Source organism: Nylanderia fulva, unplaced genomic scaffold (genome assembly GCF_048542155.1).
Source record: "Nylanderia fulva isolate GAGA-0341 unplaced genomic scaffold, ASM4854215v1 Scaffold28, whole genome shotgun sequence".
Lineage (NCBI taxonomy): Eukaryota > Metazoa > Arthropoda > Insecta > Hymenoptera > Formicidae > Nylanderia > Nylanderia fulva.
The window spans coordinates 2,567-29,550 of NW_028190347.1; the positions used below are offsets into that span (position 1 = coordinate 2,567).

Below are 26,984 nucleotides of genomic sequence, written 5' to 3' on the forward strand. Positions count from 1 at the left end.
AAAGCGTGCTCCCGGCTTGCGACGCACGCAGTGTGTTGGAACCACGTGTGTAGGAAATACGCGAAAAAAATTAAAAATGCCTAGTTACGCATCTATTGGGCTCAATGGAGCGACCGATAGTTATCTTCTTTTAGAAGACGGTAATATTTTTTTGGGGAACCGCTTTGGTGCCGATGTATCCGTTGATGGTGAAATTGGTGAGTTTATATATCGAACATGTGCTCCTTTTAACAGGTTGGAGTTGTACGCGCACACGTGCACGCTGCCATGCTTTGCAAGAGTCAACTTCCTATACATATATAGATTAGAAAGTATTATGTATGATTCTTATGAGACAAATTCTTATTGAGGCGAGAAAGATTTAATGATATTCATATTGTGAAAATATCAGTACATTATTTTTCCATTGTACGATTCTCATAATTGAGAAAGTTTTCACATATTTCTAATAGGTAGCCATTTCGTCATTTTGACGTTTAATGATGTCAACTTGCTACTTGGGTTTTATTATAAATATATGTTTGCGGGCAATGTTATTGCTTAATATTAAATATATACAAATTTTATTTAAGAAATTATATGTAGTTTAGATGTAGCAGTTGAACTTTACTAAATAACTGATTAAATAAAAATTAAATACTGTAATTTATGTAATAGAAGATTGTTATTTAATAATAAATAATTTGTCAAATTATCATAAATCTTTGTAGATATATGTGTGACTGAACAATATATTAATTTACTTAGATATGGATTATTTTTAAAAGTAAATCAAATCAATAATATTCTTCTAGTAATGAATATATACAAATCAGAATAAATATATATATATATATATATTAGAATAAATCAGAATGAAAACTATATCAATATTTCAATTTCGCTTTGCAGTTATTTTTTAGAGTTTATTATATATTATAGATGATTTAATGTTATCATTATTCTTAATTTTTTTCAAAAAAGTTTAAGCAAAATTCAATTAATTCAAATACATTTAAATAATTATTGTGCATATCAACAATTTTGATTCACAAACAGTTTTTATGTTTATCAAATTTTTGTTAGACACATTACAACTACATTTTAATCTTTTGTCAAAAGATTAATAATAATTTAAAATATAATTTTTTTCGTTATTTTGAGGTGTAACAACATTCTTATGATGTGTGATTATCAATATCAATTTTTTCTATTATTATTCTTAAAAACAATTTTCTTAATATTTAAGTAAAATTAAAAGTAATAATATAGATTTTAAATATACATATAGATAGTAATTAAACTTGGCAATTTCATGTATTTACTTTTCATTAACTTTTTATCAACTTTTAATTTGATGTTTTGCTCATAAGTTGTGGACCGTTCAGCGCGTTCAAAAGATGCGTTTCAAAAACTGAATCGTAAATCTACTTTCTTGAAAAGAATACTTAGCAGAATTCCTGATGAGATAACAGACAGGCATACTGTGATAATCGTCGTTAATAAATGCAAATATCAATAATACTATAATCAAAATCAAAGTCCTCGAGACATGCGCGAGTACACTTTCTTACGAAAATATAATTATGATAAAATACTAGCAAAATAAGATATGCGTTTTACAACATTAAATTTCCACTTTTTCCAATAGTATTAATCCAATAGAATTAATAATATAAAATAAAACACAGGAATCAATATAAATTTATAAAATATTTTAGTTGTGACATTTGAAACATGTATTTTTTTAGATGAATGAGATTTGCGTTTAAACATAAATATTATATATGCAAGTGAAATAATAAAACATATGTTTAGGTATACATATTATATATTTGTAAATATAAAAATGCAATTATTATTTTTTACAGTTTTCCAGACTGGTATGGTTGGTTATTCAGAATCACTTACGGACCCTTCTTATCATGCTCAAATTTTGGTGTTAACATATCCCCTCATCGGAAATTATGGTGTGTTTGGTGACGAAAAAGACGAGAATGGCATACCATAGTAAGTGATTGGAATAAAATTTAATTTAACTACCATTAATAAGCTTAATATAAAGTATATAATGTTAATCGTCATATCTTGCATGTCAATCGATTGAATTAAAATTGACGTTTACAGTATAAGCCTTTTTCTTATACTAGATATGTAAAATGACAATATTAATATATCTTTATTATGTTTAAAGTTTTATACAATAAAGAAATGAAATATGATAATAGCATACTATGTTTAGCACGTTTGCAAGAATAGATAAGGCTGTGTGATAATTAGCGTATTGATACAATGCGTAACTTGAACAATAGCGATAAATCTTTTTTTAGATGCACGTAGAAATCATTAAAAAGAATTAAAATTAAATAAATTAATAGGATGAAATGATTAAAACTGGATACATTTTATTGGTTTCTCTCTATATATGAATCCTGCAGAGTCACACTTGTTTTCTATTGCAGAAACCGATATATTGTTTTTGAAAAAAGTTTTCCATCTTCGTAATTACTTCCTCGTCACTACAGAAATGACAGATTATCTCTAATGGAGAGCCAACAATCATTCAAGGAAGCCTTGGTGCTCGACAATAAACTCATTATCGTTTTATAGTGACAAGGAGATGATGGATGAGATAGAGAATTTTTTTCAAGAGCAGTGTATCAGTTTCCATATGGTGTTCAATAGATCGTGCATCGCTGGGAAAATATATGGCTCTGCAAGGTTCATATGTAGAGAAAGATTAGAGATTAAAGACGAACAGAAGATATACTTACTGCGACGCTATTGCGCATCTCTTGATAAATCTACAGTTTTAATCATTTCATTTTTTTCTTTATATGATATATATATATATATATATATATATATGTATGTATATATACGCATATTTATATACATAAAATAACATAACATCAAATAGTATTTATAGCAGATATTATAATATATAAAGCATATTTTAAAAATATTTTAATCATTGAGTTTATGTTGATAGAGAAATAATAAGAAAATATAATTTAAAAAATATTACTTTTTAAAAATAAAATATATTTTATTTATATATTATATTAATTTTGACAGTTGGTTCGAGTCTAATCGTATTTGGGCCGCTGGACTAATAGTTGGAGAAATTTGCGAAAAACCCAGTCATTGGCGTCAAACCAAGACGCTGTCCGAATGGATGAAAGAACAAAATGTACCTGGAATATGTGATATCGATACTCGAGCATTGACAAAAGTTATTCGCGAAAAAGGTACTATATTGGGGAGGATCATTTTCGGTCAACCATCCTCAAACACTCTGCCAATAATACCTCCGATAAAAGATCCCAACAAAAGGAATCTTGTTGCCGAAGTTTCTTTGGTAATATAACATTTCTTTGTATAAAGTAAATTTCAAAATACTTGATTATTTCATCGAATAATAATTTTCAATTTTCAATTTTTGGCGCGGTTGTGTCTATGACAAGTACAATAATTAAATCAATTATTTCGTTAAATTATTTTCCAAAAACGTTAATTTTTTTCACATAAAATAAATCTACAAAGATATTAATACAGTTTAATTAGTATTTTTGATGACATTATACCGACAATACTATTTTTACACACAAATTTTATACAATACAATAATTTTCAGCCTGTTTCAAACATATATTCAACATATAATCCGAATGGATATCCTCGAATATGTGTAGTTGATTGTGGATTAAAATACAATCAACTGAGATGTCTGTTAAGACGTGGTGCCCGTGTGGATGTTGTACCATGGAACTATAATTTGGGAGCTATCGAATACGACGGTCTATTCCTCAGTAATGGGCCGGGTGATCCCAGCATGTGCCAAGAAACCATACAAAATATCCGAATGGTTCTCACTAAAAAAAAGGAAACACCTATTTTTGGCATATGTCTTGGACATCAATTACTATCCATTGCCGCTGGTTGCGTCACATATAAAATGGAGTACGTGACGACATGAATTATGCCAATACTATTTTCATTACCTAGCCAAAAATGATATCAAATCGACATCGATTAATCGTTGAATCAACGTCGATTAAATAAATCGGTGTCGAATCGATTCAACATCAATTTGATCATTCATTTTTGGCTGGATAGATTAGCAAATACTGCTTAAAAGACAGATTCTTGAAATTATTAATATAATAGATTACACTTTTTGCTCCAAACATTCTGACCTCGATATTTCCTTTTTATTGTTCGAAATGTTATTATATACATACATATTTTCTCGTCAGAATACGAATACGCAGTACGAGTATTTTTCTGTCATACAATGCAATAAGTATGATAAATTAATTATCATTGTACAGATGATGTTATTCACTTTTAGCTATGGCAATCGAGGTCACAATCAACCGGCGACACATCACGGTACCGGACGTTGTTACATGACTTCGCAGAATCACGGATTTTGCGTTGATGCGGCTCAATTACCTGCTGATTGGGAAGTACTCTTTACCAACACGAATGACAACAGTAATGAGGGTATAGTTCATTCAAATCTACCATATTTCTCCGTTCAATTTCATCCAGAGCACACAGCAGGACCTGAAGATCTCGAATGTCTCTTTGATGTATTTTTGGAGAGCGTGAAAGATGAGAATCGGCCTCGGATCTCTGTAAAAGATAGGCTCACTCAAAAGTTAATCTATGATTCTTCGGCTTTAATTACACTCGAACGGCCTAAGAAAGTGCTAATCTTGGGCTCCGGAGGACTCAGCATCGGTCAAGCTGGAGAATTCGATTATTCGGGCTCTCAGGCAATAAAAGCGTTAAAGGAAGAATCGATACAGACTCTTTTGATAAATCCTAATATCGCCACGGTACAAACATCAAAAGGCATGGCCGATAAAGTATATTTCTTGCCAATTACACCAGAATATGTTGAGCAGGTAAGCCAAATTATACATTTAAAGGTTGAACTTTTTAATTAATAATTTATAATTACTTTTTTTATATGTATATAAAAAAACCATTTGCTTTTATTTTTACTGTGGATATTCCATATTAAAAATCTTCTTATCAGAGAAAAAAGAACGTTTTGTTAATAATCTGTTTTAGGTAATACGATCGGAGAGACCGGAGGGCGTACTATTAACATTCGGTGGACAAACTGCCCTTAACTGTGGCGTAGAACTTGAGAGAAACGGCGTGTTTGCGAAATACAGTGTTAAAATTCTAGGAACGCCGATTGAATCTATCATACAAACTGAAGACAGAAAAATATTTGCAGATCGTGTTAGCGAGATAAATGAAAGAGTCGCACCAAGTGCTGCAGTGTATTCCGTTCAAGAGGTATATCAATAACAAGACATTTTCTTACAGCTCAGAATGTTTTTCATAGTTTTGTAAAATCACAATTCTATCTTACATTAATTTTGTATAGAAATATCGTTAATAATAAAATTCAATAAAATTTTTAATTACTGAAGAATTTGCGATATTTGAATCGATTAAGAATCTGTGATTTTTCAGTAATTTTCGTAATTTTGTAAAAATAAAATGTAACATCTAAATGTTAAATTAACATGTTTATTTTTAATATATCATTTATTTTTAAACAGGCCATAGAAGCCGCTGAAAAACTGGGTTATCCAGTAATGGCACGTGCTGCGTTCTCGCTCGGTGGTCTTGGATCAGGTTTTGCTAATACGAAGGAAGAATTGAGAAACTTAGCGCAACAAGCTTTAGCTCACTCCAGCCAACTAGTAATTGACAAATCATTGCAAGGCTGGAAGGAGGTAGAGTATGAGGTTGTCCGCGACGCATATGACAATTGTATTACAGTATGCAACATGGAAAATGTCGATCCTCTCGGCATTCATACTGGTGAATCGATCGTTGTCGCGCCAAGTCAGACATTGTCTAATAAAGAATATAATATGCTACGAACAACCGCTATTAAGGTCATTAAGCATTTCGGCATTGTCGGAGAATGTAATATTCAATACGCGCTCAATCCTTTCTCAGAAGAATATTACATTATCGAAGTGAACGCTAGACTGTCTAGAAGCTCGGCTTTAGCTAGCAAAGCTACCGGCTATCCTCTGGCTTATGTCGCTGCCAAATTAGCTCTTGGAATACGCTTGTCGGATATTCGTAATTCTGTCACTGGCGAAACAACAGCTTGTTTTGAGCCGAGTCTTGATTATTGTGTAGTTAAAATACCTAGATGGGACCTTAGCAAATTTCATCGTGTCAGCACAAAGGTAATGGATAAGAATTCTTTAATTTTGAATTTTTTTAATAAACATTAAACGTTAGATAATTTTTGTAATACTTTATACAATGTTATATTATCATTCGTATTATCTAATATTTGAAAATGAAAGAAAGAAAATATATTTCCTTAATCTACATGTACATATAATATGATATTTTAAAAGTCACAATAAAGTATATAAAGAGCTAATTAATTAAAGAAAAAATATAAAACTTTTATTTTACAATGTAAATATATAATTATTTGTATATAGTTTGATTTTAATCGATTGCTTCTTTATATATCTTTAATATCAAATACTTTTCAGATCGGCAGTTCTATGAAGAGTGTAGGTGAAGTAATGGCGATCGGACGTAAATTCGAGGAAGCTTTTCAGAAGGCATTGAGAATGGTTAATGAAAATGTGAATGGCTTCGATCCTTATGTGAAAGCAATCAACGATGAAGAATTGGAAAAACCGACTGACAAAAGAATGTTTGTTCTCGCTGCTTCGATCAAGGCCGGTTACACAATCGATCGATTATACGAACTCACCAAAATTGATCGCTGGTTTCTTGAAAAGATGAAGAACATTATCGATTATTATGTGCTCCTGGAAAACATCGATCATACAAAACTTTCGCAGAACTTGCTGCTGGGCGCAAAGCAGAACGGTTTTTCGGATAAGCAGATTGCCGCTCTCGTGAAGATTTCCGAATTAGCTGTCAGAATACAAAGACAGGAGAATAATATTCGACCAATGGTCAAACAAATTGATACAGTCGCTGCTGAATGGCCAGCCACTACAAATTATCTTTATCTAACGTACAATGGCATTAGTCATGATATAGAATTTCCTGGCGGATACACAATGGTGATAGGTATATATTTCCGTATATATGTATACATATATATATGTTATATGGACATAATTGTTTTGTAATTATAATCGTAACAAACAAAATTGTGTTTTAATAAAAAAATACAATTTTGCTAATTTAATACATATTCAACTAAATTTGAAACGACTCTTATACTTCTATAACGGTTTTTAATAATTCCTTATAATTATTTATACATATACATATATGTAAAAGAGAAAAATGCGCGATTATGATTACCGATATAAATATAATTAAAAGATGAATTTCATATTAAAGTTATATATATATATATATATATATATATATATATATATATATATTGTTATATAAAGGATAAAAAAATTTAATATTTTTTTTAGGTTCCGGGGTTTACAGAATCGGCAGTTCAGTAGAATTCGATTGGTGTGCCGTGAGTTGCCTGCGCGAATTGCGAAATCTTGAACGTAAAACAATAATGGTTAATTATAATCCAGAGACAGTCAGTACAGATTATGACATGAGCGATAGATTGTACTTTGAGGAAATCTCTTTTGAAGTAGTAATGGATATATATGATTGTGAGTGCCCTGAAGGTATAATATTGTCAATGGGTGGGCAATTACCAAACAATATTGCCATGGATTTGCACAGACAGCAGGCCCGAATCCTCGGAACATCACCAGAGTCCGTTGATGGCGCCGAAAACCGTTTTAAATTCTCTCGCATGCTTGACAGCATTGGTATATCGCAACCAAGGTATGCATGATTTTCATATATACATATATCATACGTATATGTGTGTATAAAAGTGTATAAAAGTGTATATTTATCGCGCAATCTCCTTTCCGCTCTATTTCTCGTTTTAGATGGAAAGAACTGACAAATTTAAAATCCGCCATTGAATTTTGCGAAGAAGTTGGCTATCCATGTCTTGTTCGGCCTTCGTATGTGCTAAGTGGAGCCGCAATGAACGTTGCCCACTCAAATCAGGATCTTGAGTCTTATTTGAAGAGCGCGAGCGAAGTTAGTAAAGAGCATCCTGTGGTGATATCAAAATTTCTTCTTGAAGCGAAAGAAATCGATGTCGATGCCGTTGCTTATGAAGGAATTATACTATGCATGGCAGTATCTGAACATGTCGAAAATGCTGGTGTTCATTCAGGAGATGCTACATTAGTAACGCCACCACAGGATATCAATGAGGAAACTTTGATGAAGATAAAAAGTATCTCAAAAGCAGTAGCAGCATCTCTGGGAGTCACAGGTCCTTTCAATATGCAATTAATTGCGAAGGTAGAAAAAATTGCTAGATTTTTGTGTTTGAAGATTTATATATACAGGGTGTCCCATAATTCGCGAACCACCGCGAATGGGCAGATAGAGCGTGTTAAACTGAATAGAAAAGTCCTGTATCATTTTGCGATATTCGCAATAATTATTGAGTTATTATTTAAAATATCTAAACGAATGAGCGGGTAGAAAGCGGTAGGCCGGACTCGGTGTGCATGTACCGCTTAGTATCAAAAGTATCATCTTACTTTTCGGCGCCACTACATTGGTCGCCGCTCGCTGCATGACGCCGCCTCTCGATCAAATAATACTTTCTACCTGCTTATTCGTTTAGATATTTTAATAAATAACTCAATAATTATTGTGAATATCGCAAAATGATACAGGAGTTTTCTATTTAGTTTAACACGCTCTATCTGCCCATTCGCGGTGGTTCGCGAATTATGGGACACCCTGTATATATAGATTTGATAATAAAATTACTAGAGACGATTTGCATACATTGTGCTATAATAAAATCATTAATAAAATTGTTTTCTTTTTTAACTAATTTGATCTATATATATAGATCAAATCAGTTAAAAAAATGATTTTATTATGATATCAGTTATCATATATATCTTTTAAATAATAGTCTTATATTATCTATTTTATATTTTCTTTTTTTTGCTATTTAAATTACATAATAATTTCATTTTATTGTATGAACACCAAAATTATTAAGTATGAAGAAAAAGAAAAGAGGGAAAAAAGAGAAGAAAAGAGAAAAGAGGTTTTTAGATTTTATTATATTTTTTAAATTTTTTGACAAAAACTAATAAATTATAAATACCTTTATACAGGATAATGAGCTAAAAGTGATTGAGTGTAACGTAAGAGTATCCAGATCTTTTCCTTTCGTCTCGAAAACTTTAGATCATGACTTTGTCGCGACGGCAACTCGTTTAATCGTCGGCGAAACAATTGAGCCTGTGGACGTCTTAGCTGGCTGCGGAAAAGTTGGAGTAAAAGTACCACAATTCTCTTTCTCTCGGCTTGCTGGTAAGAATTTCGGTTGTTTATATTTGCAATTTTTACAGAAAAATTTCTTCAAACTTATAAATAGTAGTTTTAAATGCATGTCAATACATTTAATATTATATTATTTTTATACGTTTCTTCTGTGCTTTTATATATCATTATTTTTTCATATTTTGTCAGAAATTTACATTTTTTTGCTTAATTAACTTCCCTTTTAAATGAACTTTTATTAGTTTATAAATTCAAGGTTTTGGAATTATTTATTATACATTGAATGCTTAAATAAAATATTGTGTATTTAACATTATTAAAATTAGTTTATATTTTGTATAAGAAATGATATTAAGTAAGAAGTAATTTTGTCGTAATGTTGAGTGTGTACTCAATAATATTTTATTTACACTAATATTTTACGTCATCACATTTTGTTAAACAGATTATAACTGAATCCTTTTCATGATTCTATGTCGTATTATGTACAACATGCATATGTACGCGCACATTTTCTGTCTTTTCTTTGTTTTTTAATAATCATACACATGTATAATGACTATAATAAATACTATTATTGTTTATATACGACTTAATTAAAGGTGCTGATGTGATGCTGGGGGTCGAGATGGTGTCTACTGGAGAAGTAGCCTGTTTTGGTGAAAATCGCTACGAAGCTTATTTAAAAGGCATGATAAGCACCGGTTTTCACATTCCTCAAAGGGGTATCTTGCTCTCTGTAGGAAGTTTTAAGGTAATTAAATTGTACATATATCAGAAAATAATTTATATATATATATATATATGTATTAGCTATAATATCTAAAATCTCCTGTTACTGCTATACAATAAAGCAGTCAACTACACGTTTAAACTTTTTAAAATCTATTTAAAACAATAGATTTCTTAATAAAGAAAAAATATTCGATGAAGATAAAATAGTTTTGTACATATTTCAGCACAAAAAGGAATTGCTTGGTTCTATTAGAAATTTGAAAAACATGGGATACAAATTATATGCCAGCATGGGTACCGCCGATTACTACACTGAACATGGAGTCGAAGTAAGTAAAGAAAGTATTTACTGATTTATATTATATTATTTTTTGTTTCAATATAATATTTAATTATTTTGCGTACGATCACATGCATAAAAAAATTATTTACATTTATATTTACAAAAATAGTTTAAAAATAATGAAGATAATTGATTAATTGTCTCTTTAAAATAATGTTATATAATTTAAAAGTTAAATGATAAAATACATGTGATATATTAGATTTACTTTTTTCTTGTGTTTTTATAGCATAAATATTTTATTCAAGAGATATCATATTTAACCGCGATAATAAATTTAATAAGGCGATAAAATATAATGAGATCATAAAAGATAGTGAAAGATATCGGAAATGATATTGCTAGAAAATTGTCCGTGAATTTTAGCACGCTCAGTCTTCCTTGGATACTAAATTGATTATCGACTACTGTCTCTCGAAATATAATAATAAATACTATTTTTTTGATGAGGAAACCCGCCTTAAACATTTAATACTAGCATTTAACTTTTCAATAGATTATTTACATTCTAATCTTAATAAATACATATATCGATCATATATATGTCGTTTCACTTAGAGGATCCGCTAGAGAAACTACTTTTTGATTTATATCCAAGGCCAACTCATGACTTTGATTTTTTGATACAAGACTTGTCGATATACAAGAATCTTCATTGCTCGTTGTCGCATTTGTGATAGTTTCTGCTTCTTTATTTGCATTTTTTTCATCTTTAAACTGTACTTCATGAATAACTGTTTCCGTGATCTTATCCATATGTTCATGATTAGAGTGCGATTGCTCATCTTTTGATTGCATTGGAACCTCAGTACATTGTGGCGTGTAACGATCTTTCATACTTCCGATGAATATAGGTTCATTCCTCTTGGGTGTCTCTGGCGGTTTGTTCGGTAATCTCGTTGAATTTGTTGCCACTTTCATTCTTAGAGCGGAGATGTCGTCGCGATAAGTCTTAACGTTGTCCTTGCATCTGGTCAGATCTGATAGGATAATCGTGAGTCGATCCGCTTGATCGAGATAAACCTTTTTCTGTTGATAAGACCTGTATCTATGACAGTATTTGGCCATTTTTATAAAATGGTCAATAAAAAAGTTCAACAAATCGACCAGTCTTAAACCTTTCAAGCTGGCACATTCCTAGAAAAAGAAAAAAGAAGAAGAATGAGAGATGTGAGTTAACCGTGATTCTTGATCTACTAATCACGACAAAGAATGGACTCAGTCAGAAATGATCGGTCGTATGACTCGACCTTGATATCGATTCGACCAAATCAGTCTCGATTCGACGTCGAGTTTAACTATCATTTCTGGCTGGGGAGATAAGATAAAATTTGTAAAAAATCGTGTAACATTATGAACCGACTTTTTGTCTGACAATTGTTTATGATAGTAATATATGCCACGCTGGAGATTGCTCATTACGAACATTAATCAATAATTTTATCACTTGAGGAACTCACCGAGATCTCAATGATAGAGTCCGTGGCCTTGCGCGATGTGATGTCTGTTTTGCTCGTAATTACTCGCGTATTATAGTTTGAGTGATTCTTCATTCGAGTGTTATCCCAGAATCTATCAGATCTATTGTAGATCTCTTCCCTGTAGGATTCTTCTGCCATTCTCGGCATGTCTAGGGTCGGATTCATTAGAGATTCCACACCTAACCACGGTTCTACTGTTAGTATTTTGAATAGCTTCGTAAAGTTCAATCGCGGAAAAAAATTTTCGTCATGCTTGATGTTCTTCATTGCGTGGAACACGTACATAAGAGGATTCCCAATTATTCTTTGTAGTTGTTTCTGACTATGGTACAGATCATCGCGCGATATTTTACTCAACATGTTTTTGTCACGCATGAAATAGTCAGGCAGAGTCGGCTCGCTTTTGTTAATGCAATAGTAAAGACGCCTAAGCAGTTTAATTAGACATTCACCAGTCCAATTATCAGGCCACATCGAGGGACCGTCTTTTTCGATCAACCAGAACAGCATGTTTCTGATATGAGAGGTCGTTAGGCCGTGCATAGTGTCTTTGACTGGCCTTAAAAATGTCTTGTGAAGCATTAGTGCGATCAAGTATACTTGTACTTGCGAATGGGTCATACAGGTTTCCAGATAACGTTCCGCGGCTGGAAACGCCAGCTGCCATTCGATTTCCTGATAAATGCTCTTTTGTAAATTTTGATTCTGTTTTGAAAAAGAGTTCTCGGGTACCACATAACAACCAAAGTCCTTCACTTTGTTGACATCATTGTGATTAGGCCACGTGTTTCTCGGTCGATTCAACCACTCCTGAGCACACTCCGGCCATTGCAGGCATATCGTCGGCGTGATCTCGTATGACTCGACCTTACAATGCTTACGGTTGTACGATTTCATTATTTTGTCCCAATGGATAACCGAATTTTTCATGTGCTTTGGATCATTCAGCTTAAAACCCAACGGCTCCGCCAGTTGATTTACGAAGAAATTACAAAAATGTCTCATAAATCTTTCACTGCTAATATAAAAGACCTCGCAATCATACTGCCTATCGATCATCATAAGACGAAGCTGTTTGCTGTTTTGTGGTAATTTCCTTTCCTCTCGTGTTGTGTAAATCTTGCCTTCATTAGTGATCTTGACTTTCCTAAAGCACTGCGTCGGAATTATCGCGTTTGAATATATCTTAGTTGACGTATCCATCTCATCGTGATTCGTATTACAAGTGGTCTGTACGCTAGAAGTCGCAACGCGATAGTTATAATCGCTATCACTATCCCAAACTCCGGATCTGTAGCCGGATGATTCTGTAGAATATATAGTGCTTGGTGGCCTACAGACCACTTTTGAATTCATTAATTTTGAAGGTTGAGCTGTCTGTTGATAATTTTCTTTCCTGATCTCATGATTCAATTCGCTCCTCGATATCGTTTTCTTAACGTCAATTCTTTGGTTATCTATCGAAGATATGTGCTCTAAATCAGATTCAGATTTAATGTAGGAATTGGATCGAGTTTTGTAAATATTTACATGCGAGAGGGATACTTGATCTTCATATATCGTCTCGTCATAGTGTAGATTGGGCAAAGACCCAATATTACGGATCACAGATGTCTGTAGATTTTTCGTTTTTATTTGACGCATCATGTTTGAATTACCACGGTAAATGCTGCTGTCACTATAATATATTTCATCATCGTTTGTTATTAATGAAGGAACTCTTTCGTTAAGATTTCTTGGATACGGCATTTCATCGAGACATCGTAATCGTACGTATCCTATCAACAAAATATTATACTTGTAAATTTTTTATAGACAAAAGAATGCTATTAAAATTATTAATAAAATTTTTCTTAGCAACAATGTCATATGACGTTATCATCATTCTATAATAATTTAAGAGATTAACGAGATATTTTTGCTAAAAACAAATTTAGATTAAGACATGAATCTATTGCGCGAAAGAAAAAAAAATGAATATGTATAAAATTTGAGAAACAATCTATATAAACTATATTATTTAAAACAAGTTTATACCTACCTGAATGTTCGCTTGATTGCACCATCACATTATATGTGATTCCATTGTTCAGACTACTGTACTCTGGTTGATAATGCTGCTCTGTAATTTCAATATTGTCGTACACAACATAAATACGAACGGGTTGCAGCGGTTCAATACTAGGATCATCAGTCTGCCTCTTCGAAGTAAAGATGATATTGCGTGCGATATATTCCTGAAGAATATCGGGTAATAAAACATGCTTTTGAGGTGGTAGTTGCTTATTTAATTTAGCTTCGTAAGACGATGCCAGAGTTTCCTTAATTTGAAGTATGTCACTGCAAAAAATTTAATAGTTAGTTATGCCATAATCTATCTGTTATATAATATAGATAATTTCAAAAGTTTATATCTGTCCTGAAATTTGTGTGAAATGAGCATTTATTTTGTTATAATTTAGTAAAACACTAACATAAAAATAGAGGTAAAAATATTAAAAGAAATTTGTTTTCCAATAATTTTTTTATATATTGAAATGAGATAATAATAAAGATAAACATAGTGATATAGTATAACATTATAACATGTGTGATAAGCTTATTGACTAACAATTTATTAAGTAAAATATTTTTCGATTTTGCCCTGATATTTTTTAATCTATTACTGTTTAGGGAAGATAATCCAAAAGATTTATTAAAAATAGAAAAAATCTCGAATTGAGATTTATTTCGTTATTTTATATTGCACAAAAAGATATGCCTCGAAAATATATGCACAAAGATTCAGTTTAAAAGAAAAATTAATTCGGTTTGAAATTGACACACTATTATCCGTCTGGCTCTTTCTGGCTCAAGAAATTTAAATTTGTATTTCATAAGAGAGCTTTACTATTTTTTAAATTAAATATATTTTAAATCAAATTTTATAAATATATTTTAATAAATGACATAATGTAGATAATAATTATAAAAAATCTTTTTAATTTATACGATATATAAATTAAAAGATAACTGTTTATGGGAACACGCGTAATCATCAATTTTTAAAAGGAGTTTATATAAAATCTCAATTAATTATATATTGGCAATTAATTACATAATTAAAATTATCACGAACAATATAAAAAATTTGAATATATTCTCTTTGGCGACTTTTGATATCATGCCTAAAAATATTTTTATATGTAGTGAAAATTTGAAGATTAGATTAAAGAATCAAGATTGAATGATATCTCATTATTCCTTGAATCAATACTATAATATTAACAAAGGAATTTCCACGCATTCTCAAAAAATTTCTCTACAATATTCTACATGATACAAATGATACACATATGAAGTACATACAAATTAGCATTAATTGTAAGAGTTTCACTCTGAAGCAGTTTATTTATTAATAAGTATAACAATTTGTATAGATGTATGTATTAATTTTTTTAATCTTACTACCAATAAGATTTATTATAAGTATACATATACTACTCTCAGCTGCTTCGTTGATATATTAACAACAATCCCATTATGAATTCTCTGTGCATTTACGAATGTCGCGAATTATTATCCCACAATTGCAACGAATTATCGTAAAAAATATTAAGTACTTACTCTTCATAATTCTCAAAGAATTGAATGCACATCATGAGATTGTTTAAAATAAATCTATCAGGATGTGTTTTGATGGCATTCCTCATTAATTCAATTTCCGAATCTTTATACTCGTCTTGTTTGCTAGGTATGTCACGTTTGGAGCTTTGAAGTTTTTTCCTCTTTTTTCTTTCATTAATTGTTGAAGACCAGTTTCCCATTTTCTCTTTCACTTAATAATATAAAAAAATGCACTCTAGAGACGGCCACGTGGCGAATGTCTCCACGTGAGAAGCGCGTCTTCAACAATTATAGTAAATGCGCGCACAATCACCAATTATGGATCACTTAGGTTCACCACTATATACATACGTCACCAAAATTTTCTCATCTTAATTTCAAGGTCAGCGAGGAAACAGCATTATGTATGCTCACGTACGAACGTGTCGATGATCAATAAGATAGTAGTCCTCTCGCGGGGTGACCATGTCGATAAATAGCTATCTCGTTATCGAGCAGGGCATTTTAATCGGCCGCTTATACAATCAGATATCGACAAACAAGCTTGACATAAAATACTTATGAAAAATCGCGTCAATGTCGATACGATAAAGCTTTGATATTTTACCGGACTTGCCAGTGTCGAACAGTTTCTTATCATCATAGACTGGTTCATACAATTATAGGAGCAATATATTAGCTATAAATAACTTTTATTAATAATTTCGCATTTTTTATGTTAATAATATCTGCTAAAATATGTAAAATATATTATATAAATAGAAAATTATTTATTATAAATTTTTTACAAATAATTTATTCTGATAAGAAAATATATACAATTAAAAGTATAATACAAAATATATTGTTACAAAAAGAGAGAGAGAAATAGAGAAATGAAAAAGAGTGCACCAATCTTATACAGTCTTATACAAGCAATAGATTGTGGCAATTTATCTATAAAAATTAACTGATTTTCATGATATTATAATTTAATCTTTTGATTTATAATGATAATATTACAATAATATTGAAGATAATAATTACAAGTTATCATAAATTTGCGTTGCCTCTTGGAACATAATCAAATTTTGTTATATTATTTTGTAGAGATATAGTAATGCATACAAATAATAAGTTTAATTCGTCTTTTGTGATGTATAACAATATATAAAAATATAGTTATTATCTAATCTTAAATTCCTCTACTAGAAAATAACTTGACAAAAATTGCAGATTAATTATGGAACAATGTAATGCACAACTGCAAATACATATTGTTTTTCAATGTATACCTTTAATCATATTTAATTATATTTTTTATCTAACAACTAAATATCTTTAATATCTACATTTCAATTTTTATATTTCAATTATCCATATATATGTATATCCATATGTATATATGTGTGTGTGTGTGTGTGTGTGTGTGTGTATGCTATTTATTATGCATTTATTATGCTATTTATAACGTATTTATTATGCATTTAACAGCATAAAATTGTAATGTATTTGAATAATTGTATACATTAAAAATTGTATGCTTTAAAAATTACCTTATACATTTATCATAATTTTTCTGAGTATTCGATCATTATAAACAATTATCTAAGCTTTGCTGTGTTATATCTATAATATAATAACTTTCTGTAATGTAGGTGGAACCAGTGCAATGGACGTTTGAAAACATCGCCGTGAACGAAGATTCTAGTCCGAGTGATCTTCGACATCTTGCTGATTTTTTGTCAAGAAAGCAATTTGATCTTGTAATTAATTTGCCGATGAGAAATGGTGGTGCTCGACGTGTTTCCAATTTTATGACACATGGTTACCGTACGAGAAGGCTAGCAGTCGATTATTCGATACCTTTAATTACGGATGTTAAATGTGCGAAACTTCTAGTCGAGGTGAGTACATAAAATCTACAAAAGTATTAAATAAAATATTGTACATATTAAATAAAGATGTATACAATTTTAGCTAAAAAAATATATTTCAAGAAGTAAAATTTGATTAAACTCTAACGTTACGACTACAATAAGCTTATATAGATAAAACCATTACCTTTTTATTTAAAACTATATTCTATATCATCCTCGCGTCATTGATCAAAGATCATTTTTGATAAATAAGATTGTATTACTCATTCGTACTTGTATAATTTTGTTCGCATTGTAGATAAGGTATATAAATTAGGTGCAAAGTTTACATCCAGAGGAATCAAATATTTCATTTATCAGAACTGATAGAACTTCTCTCAGTTTTTATACGAAAAGCAAAATAATTTCATAAAATCATTTTATTTATACTATAGAAAGAAATATTTTATGACTAAAAATCAAAATTTATTTCAAATTTCTATTTGATATTCTTATATATATATATAAATGTTCCAAAAACAGCTATTAGAGTTTTCTTTTATAACAATATATGCATAGTGAAAATATCTTTTATTGTTACTTATGTCTAATAGCTAATCATATTATACTAATCATATATTATAATAAAAGTATGATATAAGCATACATTTAATTTAAATAAATATATTTCTATTAAAAATTATATGTCTAAAGTAGTAAAAATAATTATTTTGTTAAATATAAATATCTTTAATTTTTTATATGTGTGCATAACATATAGAGGAATAACATTTTTATTTAAACAGCTAAAAATATAACAAGTTTTCTCGATATGACGTGTTCGCATTGCAAAATATGTATATATATGATGTTAATTATATATTTAATTAGTTTTTTAACAGATATAAAAGGCAAGAAATTTTGTATCAAAAATCAGTATTAAAGTTTTTAAAAAATAATAATGCGTATAATAATATGTTGGAATTATATATATAATGAAAAAATATTAATTTTTAACTCATTTTCGTAAATAATTTTCTATCGGGAGAAATAATATGTACATATAATATATATCTTTTGCTAATCATTCAACTACATTACTTATATGGTGATTGCTAAGCGTACACAACTTTGCATTACTTATAAATAAATTATATAATTATTATAAATAAAATATGCGTCGTGGCAGACAAATTCTCCAATCAAGTGGTTTTTTTCATTCGTCCTTTTATTTACTCAATTATTAGCTGCTCGTTGCCATTAGCTTTCTTTAATAAATATACTTCTCGTTTTCTCCTTGTTAATTCATTCCTACATAAATATGTGGCAAATTACAATTTTCTATGTATTCTCTTGTGCTCTGTATAGGCGTTGAGAATGGTTGGTGGAAAAGCACCAAGGATGAAAACATACACCGATTGTCTGTCGTCGCGCAGAATGATTAGACTACCTGGCCTTATTGACGTGCATGTACATACTCGTGATCCTGGAGCGCCCCATAAAGAGGATTTTGCTTCTTGTACTGCGGCAGCGCTCGCCGGAGGCATTACAATGATTTTCGCGATGCCGAACACCAATCCAGCGGTGGTGAATCATCAGACTTTTGCCATTGCCAAAGAAGTAAGAATTTATACATTTTTCAGCAAAATTTATTTGTACATAATATGAGAAATTAATTTATAATTTTTTTATATATACATGATAAAATAAATACAAACGCATCCTTTATGTCAAAAATAAGAAAAGAAATTATATATATTTTATTTGCAAATAATATTATATGCGTTCTTGATCAAAAGACGCAATATACATATATGCATAATAAGAAATTTTCATAATTAGAATTAAATATATAAATTTTAAGCATTATAAATTTTTGCAAAATTTTTAAATATTATAATATTCAACTAAAAATAATTAAATATATAATTTCAAGTTCTTATATTTTAAGTTTTTAATTTTAACTTCAAAAAGTTAATACACAATAAATAGTAAAAAAACTTTTATGCGCTTGTGAAAAAATTTTCACAAATATTAAAAATTAATGCTTTGCACATTTTGTTTTTGTATTGTTATATAAAAATAAATCAGATCAGTTAAATTTTTCAATTAATCTTGAACATCCGGCATCTTAATCTCTACTAATCTATCAATTGCCATTTTTATATCAAAATGTTGAATGTTTAAAACTGATTTTTCCTCGTTACAATTTGAATATATTTATACATTTGACAAATTATTTATTAATATCACTATATTCATATACATATAATAATATATACTAATTTGTTTATTTAAAATTATTAAAGAAAAGCATAGTTGACTCGAAACATTGAACTATATAAATATATGTTCTTGCAATTATATTAATTATTACACAGAGAATTTTCTCTTAGAATTTACCCTGAAAATCATGGTAATCATGAGACAATATAGTATTGAAAGAATTTTATGAAAGTTTTTCTGGTTAATATTTACTACAATAAAAATATTAATATCTACTACAAATAGATATAAAATATGTTCGATTAATTTTACTATGTACATTTTAATATTTTTTGTTGTACTAAATATTAATTAGAGATATTCTTATAAAATTTTTCGAATATCATATTGTCCCACGATTTTCAGGGTAAATTCTAAAAGAAAATTCTCTCCGTGTATTTATTAAATATGTAATATTGAATACAGTTAACAAATATCAGAACTTTTTAATATATTTGCTAATGCCGATGAGGAAAACATGCTAAAATTTTTAAATCTAAAATTTCTGTTATTCTCTCGTCTTATTATAATTTAATGTAATTATATAGATCATTAAGCAAAGCGTTTTACTTTCTGAGTACTTATTGATATTAAATATTGACAATGAGTGGTTATGAGTGGCTATAGGGAGAGGCGACAGTGGACATATAAAAATGCATTATCATAGCATATATTTTAAAAGTGTAATTCAAACAAAATATTCTTTCTCTAGCTTTGCAATGTAATTTGAAACATAAGTATCATTTATCTTTTAAAAACTAGTCGCTGAAGCAAACGAGTTTTTGACATTATAATATCATATGATAAAAATAACTTGAGAAATGATATTTTTATCGTTATTTGAAAAATATTAAGTTTTTTTATATTTAAAAAATGTTCTTTACACACGTCAAAAACTATTTATATAGTTATGCTTCTTTACATACTAAATGCGCGCCCAAAAATATATCTTATATAAATATTTTAAAATTAATTTGATTTCGTACAATATTTGATTATCTGATTGTGAGAAAAAACTTTACTTTCTTATCTAAAATTACAAATATATAGTTTTACAATTTGTAATAAAATTGCAAAATTTCAAATTAATATATATACATATATATATATATTTTTTTATTTTTTAAAATAATTTTTGTAATAAGATAATGAAATTATTTATATTACATTGAAATAGCAAGCTGCGGCTGGTTCACGTTGTGATTATGCACTCTTTATCGGCGCCTCGTCGGACAATTATAATGCTATACGAGAAATAGCACCGCATGCTGCTGCTCTGAAAATGTACCTGAATGAGACGTTTACGACACTACGTCTTACTGATCTTACTGTTTGGATTAAGCATTTTGAAAGCTGGCCTAAGAAATATCCTTTATGCGTGCATGCAGAAGGACAAACCACAGCTGCGGTCCTTTTGTTGGCGAGTTTGCATAACAGACCGATTCATGTCTGTCATGTGGCTCGCAAAGAGGAAATTCAAATTATACGTGCTGCCAAAGAACATGTGAGTATATTAACAACGCGTTTAACAAGAAAAACAAACTAAATTATGAGAAATCAGTATATATACTTATACATATTATATATAAAAATATTAATAACAAATAGTAATAATTGTCATAATATATTGTAATAAGAATGAGTAATAAGATTAAAAGTTGATTTTTTTAGTTAATTTTTGATGATTTTTAATTGATTTGTGATTATAAATTTTATATTTAAAAAATGGAAAAAATATACATATAACATTTAAAAAATTTTTGTAATTTAAAATTACGAGATATTTCTTTTTATGTTAAAGATCTAATTTATACATATACTGCATTTATATACTGGATTTTTTCAGGGATTGGCAGTTACATGTGAGGTATGTCCGCATCATTTATTTCTTTGTCAAGATGACTTGGATCGGATAGGCAGCAAAAGAGGTCAGGTAAGACCTACTCTAGGAACAAAAGAAGACCAACAAGCTCTTTGGGATAATTTAGATGTTATTGATTGTTTCGCAACCGATCATGGTACGTGAAGATTTTATCATTTTATCATTTCTCTAATTTTTAATTGTATAATTATAATTACGTGATACAAATTGTAGTTTTAAATTAAAATTTACGCTATACTAGAAAAGTAAAATATATACATTAATACCTTTATTTATAAATGATAATAATCAAAATTATTTTATGATTCAAAGATAAAAAATATGAATGTTTCATGTTCATATAGCATCTACTTTATTTTGCTTTTAAAGCATACAAGAATATTTCTTTTGTCTTGAAGCATTGATATTATATCGGATAATTACAGTTAGTTAGAAATAATAAGCAATGGGTTTTGATAAAAATAAATGTTTTAATAATTCACAAAATAATTCACACTGCATGTATGTGTGTGTATAATTTATTTAAATAAAAAATAAATCATTTTTAGCAAGATATGATGAGATATATAATTTATATATTTGTCTTGAAACGCTTATTTGTATTTAAGCTCCACACACCGCGCAAGAAAAGACTTCCGAAAATCCACCGCCAGGATTTCCCGGGTTGGAAACTATGCTACCGCTGTTACTTAATAGTGTGCACGAAGGAAGGTTGACTATAGAGGTATTGTAACTTCTTATGTTTGGCTGACGTGAGGAGTGAGGAATGCTGATAAGCATTTTGTTCTCGATAATGAACGCGGCTGTTATTTTATATACGTCATTTTGTGATTCGAAGAGATAAATCATACTTAACATGACGTAATAAGTCAAGATATTTAAAGAAATTTGTTGTAAAGCGTTTTACTAAAGCAAAAACCTTCAACTAAATTTTATGAAAATGAACATATTTATGATAATTTTTTTATACGGAGATAACTTATATTCTAATTATATGCGCGTAATAAATCGAAGTCTGAAGTATTTTATCAAAAATTTACTTTGCTTTTGATGAAATTCTGAAAGAAACTTTTTAATGAAAATATTACAGATTACAGTATTTTAACATTAATATACTTGCATGTTTTTTAATAGTATGTAAATAATCATTATAATCAAATATAAAGCATAAACAATATTAAATTACTATTTTAAACTATTGTGTTTATTTATTGTGCAGGATATTATTGACAGATTATACCGAAATCCCAAAAGAATCTTTGCTATTCCGGATCAACGTAACACGTATGTCGAAGTAGATTTAGACGATGAATGGATCATTCCGGAAGCAATGTCATTTAGCAAATCAAAATGGACACCTTTTGCTGGTATAAAAGTTCGCGGTTCCGTGCACAGAGTAGTCTTAAGAGGCGAGGTTGCTTATGTCGAGGGCAAAGTTTTGGTAAATCCTGGATTCGGTCAAAACATTAGAGATATGCAACACAAGACAAAAGTTCCATCAACGCATCATATACCAATGATATCCAGTCAAGATGCCATCTGTAAACCATTGTCACTATTGGACAGTCTTTTATCACCAAATTATGAAAAATCTAACATACATGCTGATCGTGTCGCTGATTCGTATGAAGAGGAACGAACTGGTAAGACAATATTATATATACATATATATGTATAAGAATTACTCTACTTGCTAGTCAATAAAAAATCTTTTGTGGAAGAATTTTAATATTATTACATTTTTTAAATTTCTATTATCTTGTCTACAGTCTAATTACAATGAAATACCTATTCCGTTTTGTATATGAATAAATTGTATATGAATAAATTTCTTCATTGTGTATAAATACACATGTATATAATTGTATATACATATAAATATGTATATAAATAATAATGTCAAGATATGTTGTTACATTTTTAAACCGAGTAAGTAAAAGAGCAAATGCAACACGAATTTTATTATTTTTTGCATTGCATGTGTGCCTTATTATCTGTAAGGACAATTTATAGTTTTCTATAATAGACAGAGATAAATAATGCAAAATTATATAAGTTTATTTTCTATATTGTTAGATTTTACTCATCTCCTGCAACTGGCATCACACAAGTCGAATGTACATTTCGTGCTAGATAGTGATGCAAGAGAACATTCTAAAGTATTACCGTCTCATCAAAGGACTATCTCACCATTGCCAATTAGCAGTGTCACCAGATATAAAAGCAACAGTAATCCGAATCTTCTTACGTCTACTGTCGCATCTGTTCCAATCGTTCATGCAAGCAGTAATCTAATCGGACATCATATACTTACTGTAGATATATTTAATAAAGAAATACTAAAAGAGATATTTCTTCTTGCGGAAACTTTTCGAAATGCTATTAGAAAAGAGCGATCGTTGGATCATATCTTAAAGGTAATTAAAAATATATAATTAAAAATAATAAAAACTTGTGAATATATTGTTATAAGAAATTGTAAGAATATATCAATATATATTAAGTATACATACATACATTAATAACATTAATTTCATATTTTTTTGCATATGCACACGTTGCTATTTTTAAAATATATATTACAATTTTATATTGCCAAAATACATGGCAAACTTTTTTGATGCAAATTATTCTGAAAATATATTGTATATGGAATCTATTAAATTTATGATAATATTGTTAATTTTAAGTAATATACACAAATAATCTATCTGTTTTCTTACTTTAAAGGAAAATTATATATAAGTGTTATTTATAAATAGGGAAAAATTATGGCTTCTATCTTTTACGAAGTCAGCACAAGAACATCATGCAGTTTTGCTGCCGCTATGGAGCGTCTTGGTGGTCGCGTGATATACATGGATAATTCCACATCATCGGTAAAAAAAGGAGAAACATTAGAAGGTCTGTAAATAGATTTCGCAACAAAAAAATACAATCCTCTTGAAAATGTTGACTATGTTGGAGTGAAGAATATTCCAAATACAATTTTCTTAATCTGTAATAACAATCTGCAAACTAATTAGATAAAATAAATTGCAAATTAATTGTAAGAGAAACAATAACTATGAAAAAATACATAATTTAGGTTTTTTTTATTATATATTCAATGAGTTTTATTGAATTATTGCTTTTATAGATTCTATAGCAGTCATGGCGGGATATGCGGATGTAGTCGTACTCAGACACTCAAAACCGGAGGCGGTAGCTGTAAGTATTCGAATTATATAGAAATAAGGGTGTGTTGCGTGTGAAATAATATATTATAATTATAATTCAAAGAATTATACTTTCAATAATCTTATTTATAAAATCTCTAATGTTTAATTTTATTTTTTTTTAAATATAGCTAAATGCACACACAGTGTAAGACAATAATTATTATATAGATTTTTTATATTTATTAAAATTTATCTTATATATGTATAAGAGAGTTACAAGTTTTACTAGTATAAGAAATATTTCCATATATACACTTATAGGTATATATATGCATTTTTGGAGCATTTTAATATTTTTTTCGATATTAATATAATAATTTACAGAGAGCAGTGGTGCATTGTAAGAAACCATTATTGAACGCTGGTAATGGAGTTGGCGAACATCCCACACAAGCATTGCTCGATATTTTTACAATTAGGGATGAATTTGGAACCGTAAATGGCCTTACAATTACGATGGTAGGAGATTTGAGACACGGCAGGACCGTACATTCCCTTGCAAGGTAGTGCGATTAAATTTTATTTTTTAAATATAGTCTTATAAGAAATAACATTTAATTACATTAATCCTGAATGGATTTGTAAAATATTCTTATCATTAATGTATATTAAAATATTCAATAATATATAAAAATATGTATGAAGTGGGATAACAAATTTTTAATTATTTTTACTAAGGAAAATTCAATTTCGTTAGAGAATCTCTGATAAAAATTAAGACTGTATTTAAATACTGTGTGTTATAAAAAAATGTAAAAATAAAATGATAACGATTCTAAATTTAAACATGATTAATATTTATAATAAATAATAAAAATTTGTAGAGATCATTGAACATATTTTTATATAATAACAAAATTTGAATTCAAATATAAATTTTGTCAAATAATTATAGAAAAATGCAATACCTTCATAAAAATCGAATAATATATACATATAATTCTAATTAACGAGATTATACAAAATGTTTAATTGATTCTGGAATATAAATTCTAATATTACGTAGTTTCAGTAATTATGTACGCCAATTATTTCTCCCGCCCACAATCATTAATTGAACTAAAAAAATATATTTCTTTGCCATGTATTATTTATTAAATGTTAATGTTGAATCAGGTTACTGACGCTATATAACGTGGAGCTTCGCTATGTGAATCCACCTGGCCTGGACATGCCAGATCATATCGTTAATTACGTGGCCAAACGTCAAATTTCCCAAGAGAAGTTTTCAAGCTTAGAGGACGCTCTGCCCGACACCGATGTTCTTTATATGACACGAATACAACACGAGCGATTTGACACGCAAGAGGAATATCATAAGGTGGGTCTTTAAAATATTTTATTCAATTTTTATTAAACTAGACAACACAAGAGTACGCGCTTTGCGCGGTTCTTTGATATCATTTCTATTGTTTATTTTTATAACTGTCAAATTGTTAATCTTTGCAATAACAGTTAATTGCGATGCTATGACCATAATTTTAATTCACCGAATTTCTATTATGTACATAATTTTAATTTATCGAATTTCTATTATATACATAATTTTAATTCCCGAATTTTTATTATGTATATAATTTTAATTTATTGAATTTCTATTATATACATAATTTTAATTTGCCGAATTTCTATTGTATTATTTGATAACACAATTATAATTTGTCCTCAAGTTAAAGCTTATACTTTATACTATTATCACTTTCAAATTAGCTTTGTATAATATTATATCTTGATAAAATTATTACATGCAACAGATGTGCGGACACTTTATAGTCACCCCGCAACTGATGTCTCGCGCAAAGAGAAGAATGGTAGTGATGCACCCTTTGCCGCGTGTCTTTGAAATAAGCACGGAGTTCGACACCGATCCACGGGCTGTTTACTTTCGACAAGCTGAAAATGGAGTCTATGTACGTATGGCATTGTTGGCCATAGTTCTAGGACGCGCTTGATGTAACCGTGATCTGTCTCTTGTGGATCAAGAAACTTAAAAAGAAAAAGAAACTTGAAGATTAATAATCAAGAAATACATTTACAAAGTCAATGATTTTAATCAAACTGTGATGCACTCGTTAAAGCTAAAAGCTAAATTCCGACATTCCAATATTGCAACAAGTGATTTAGCGACAATATATTTGTAAGGAATTAACAAAAGTAACGATTACTTTGATGTTATATATTACACTTACTGTAAATTGTAATTTTATATACATTTTTTGTGAAACAATAAATTTTTTCTTGAAA

General features: G+C 29.3%; 2 protein-coding genes across 2 annotated transcripts; one reads left to right on the plus strand and one right to left on the minus strand.

The window, feature by feature from the left end:
• rudimentary (carbamoyl-phosphate synthetase 2, aspartate transcarbamylase, and dihydroorotase rudimentary) lies at positions 1-26,984 on the plus strand. Its single transcript, XM_029313431.2, has 25 exons — positions 1-197; positions 1,851-1,989; positions 3,058-3,340; positions 3,617-3,942; positions 4,334-4,895; positions 5,065-5,298; positions 5,568-6,212; positions 6,534-7,086; positions 7,449-7,824; positions 7,935-8,361; positions 9,201-9,399; positions 9,972-10,123; positions 10,329-10,433; positions 17,172-17,420; positions 18,741-18,992; positions 20,815-21,141; positions 21,484-21,655; positions 22,128-22,243; positions 22,739-23,162; positions 23,596-23,936; positions 24,282-24,423; positions 24,659-24,729; positions 25,065-25,243; positions 25,857-26,061; positions 26,495-26,984. The coding sequence occupies exons 1-25, from the start codon at positions 77-79 to the stop codon at positions 26,690-26,692; spliced, it is 6,798 nt and encodes a 2,265-aa protein (XP_029169264.2). The 5' UTR covers positions 1-76; the 3' UTR covers positions 26,693-26,984.
• Positions 9,126-16,005, minus strand: LOC114939195 (uncharacterized). The gene is made up of 4 exons (XM_029313433.2): positions 15,535-16,005; positions 13,970-14,268; positions 11,908-13,706; positions 9,126-11,584 (listed from the first exon to the last, which is right to left on the minus strand). The coding sequence occupies exons 1-4, from the start codon at positions 15,732-15,734 to the stop codon at positions 10,982-10,984; spliced, it is 2,901 nt and encodes a 966-aa protein (XP_029169266.1). The 5' UTR covers positions 15,735-16,005; the 3' UTR covers positions 9,126-10,981.

Excerpts from the sequence above, each read along its gene's own strand:
- rudimentary (XM_029313431.2), top strand. The coding sequence starts at position 77 with ATGCCTAGTTACGCATCTATTGGGCTCAATGGAGCGACCGATAGTTAT. Across the intron at positions 4,896-5,064 it reads CACCAGAATATGTTGAGCAG|GTAATACGATCGGAGAGACC; the intron begins GTAAGCCAAATT and ends AATCTGTTTTAG. Across the intron at positions 22,244-22,738 it reads AAGGAAGGTTGACTATAGAG|GATATTATTGACAGATTATA; the intron begins GTATTGTAACTT and ends TTTATTGTGCAG.
- LOC114939195 (XM_029313433.2), bottom strand. The coding sequence starts at position 15,734 with ATGGGAAACTGGTCTTCAACAATTAATGAAAGAAAAAAGAGGAAAAAA. Across the intron at positions 14,269-15,534 it reads TTCTTTGAGAATTATGAAGA|TGACATACTTCAAATTAAGG; the intron begins GTAAGTACTTAA and ends AATTTTTTGCAG. Across the intron at positions 13,707-13,969 it reads GCAATCAAGCGAACATTCAG|GATACGTACGATTACGATGT; the intron begins GTAGGTATAAAC and ends TTTTGTTGATAG.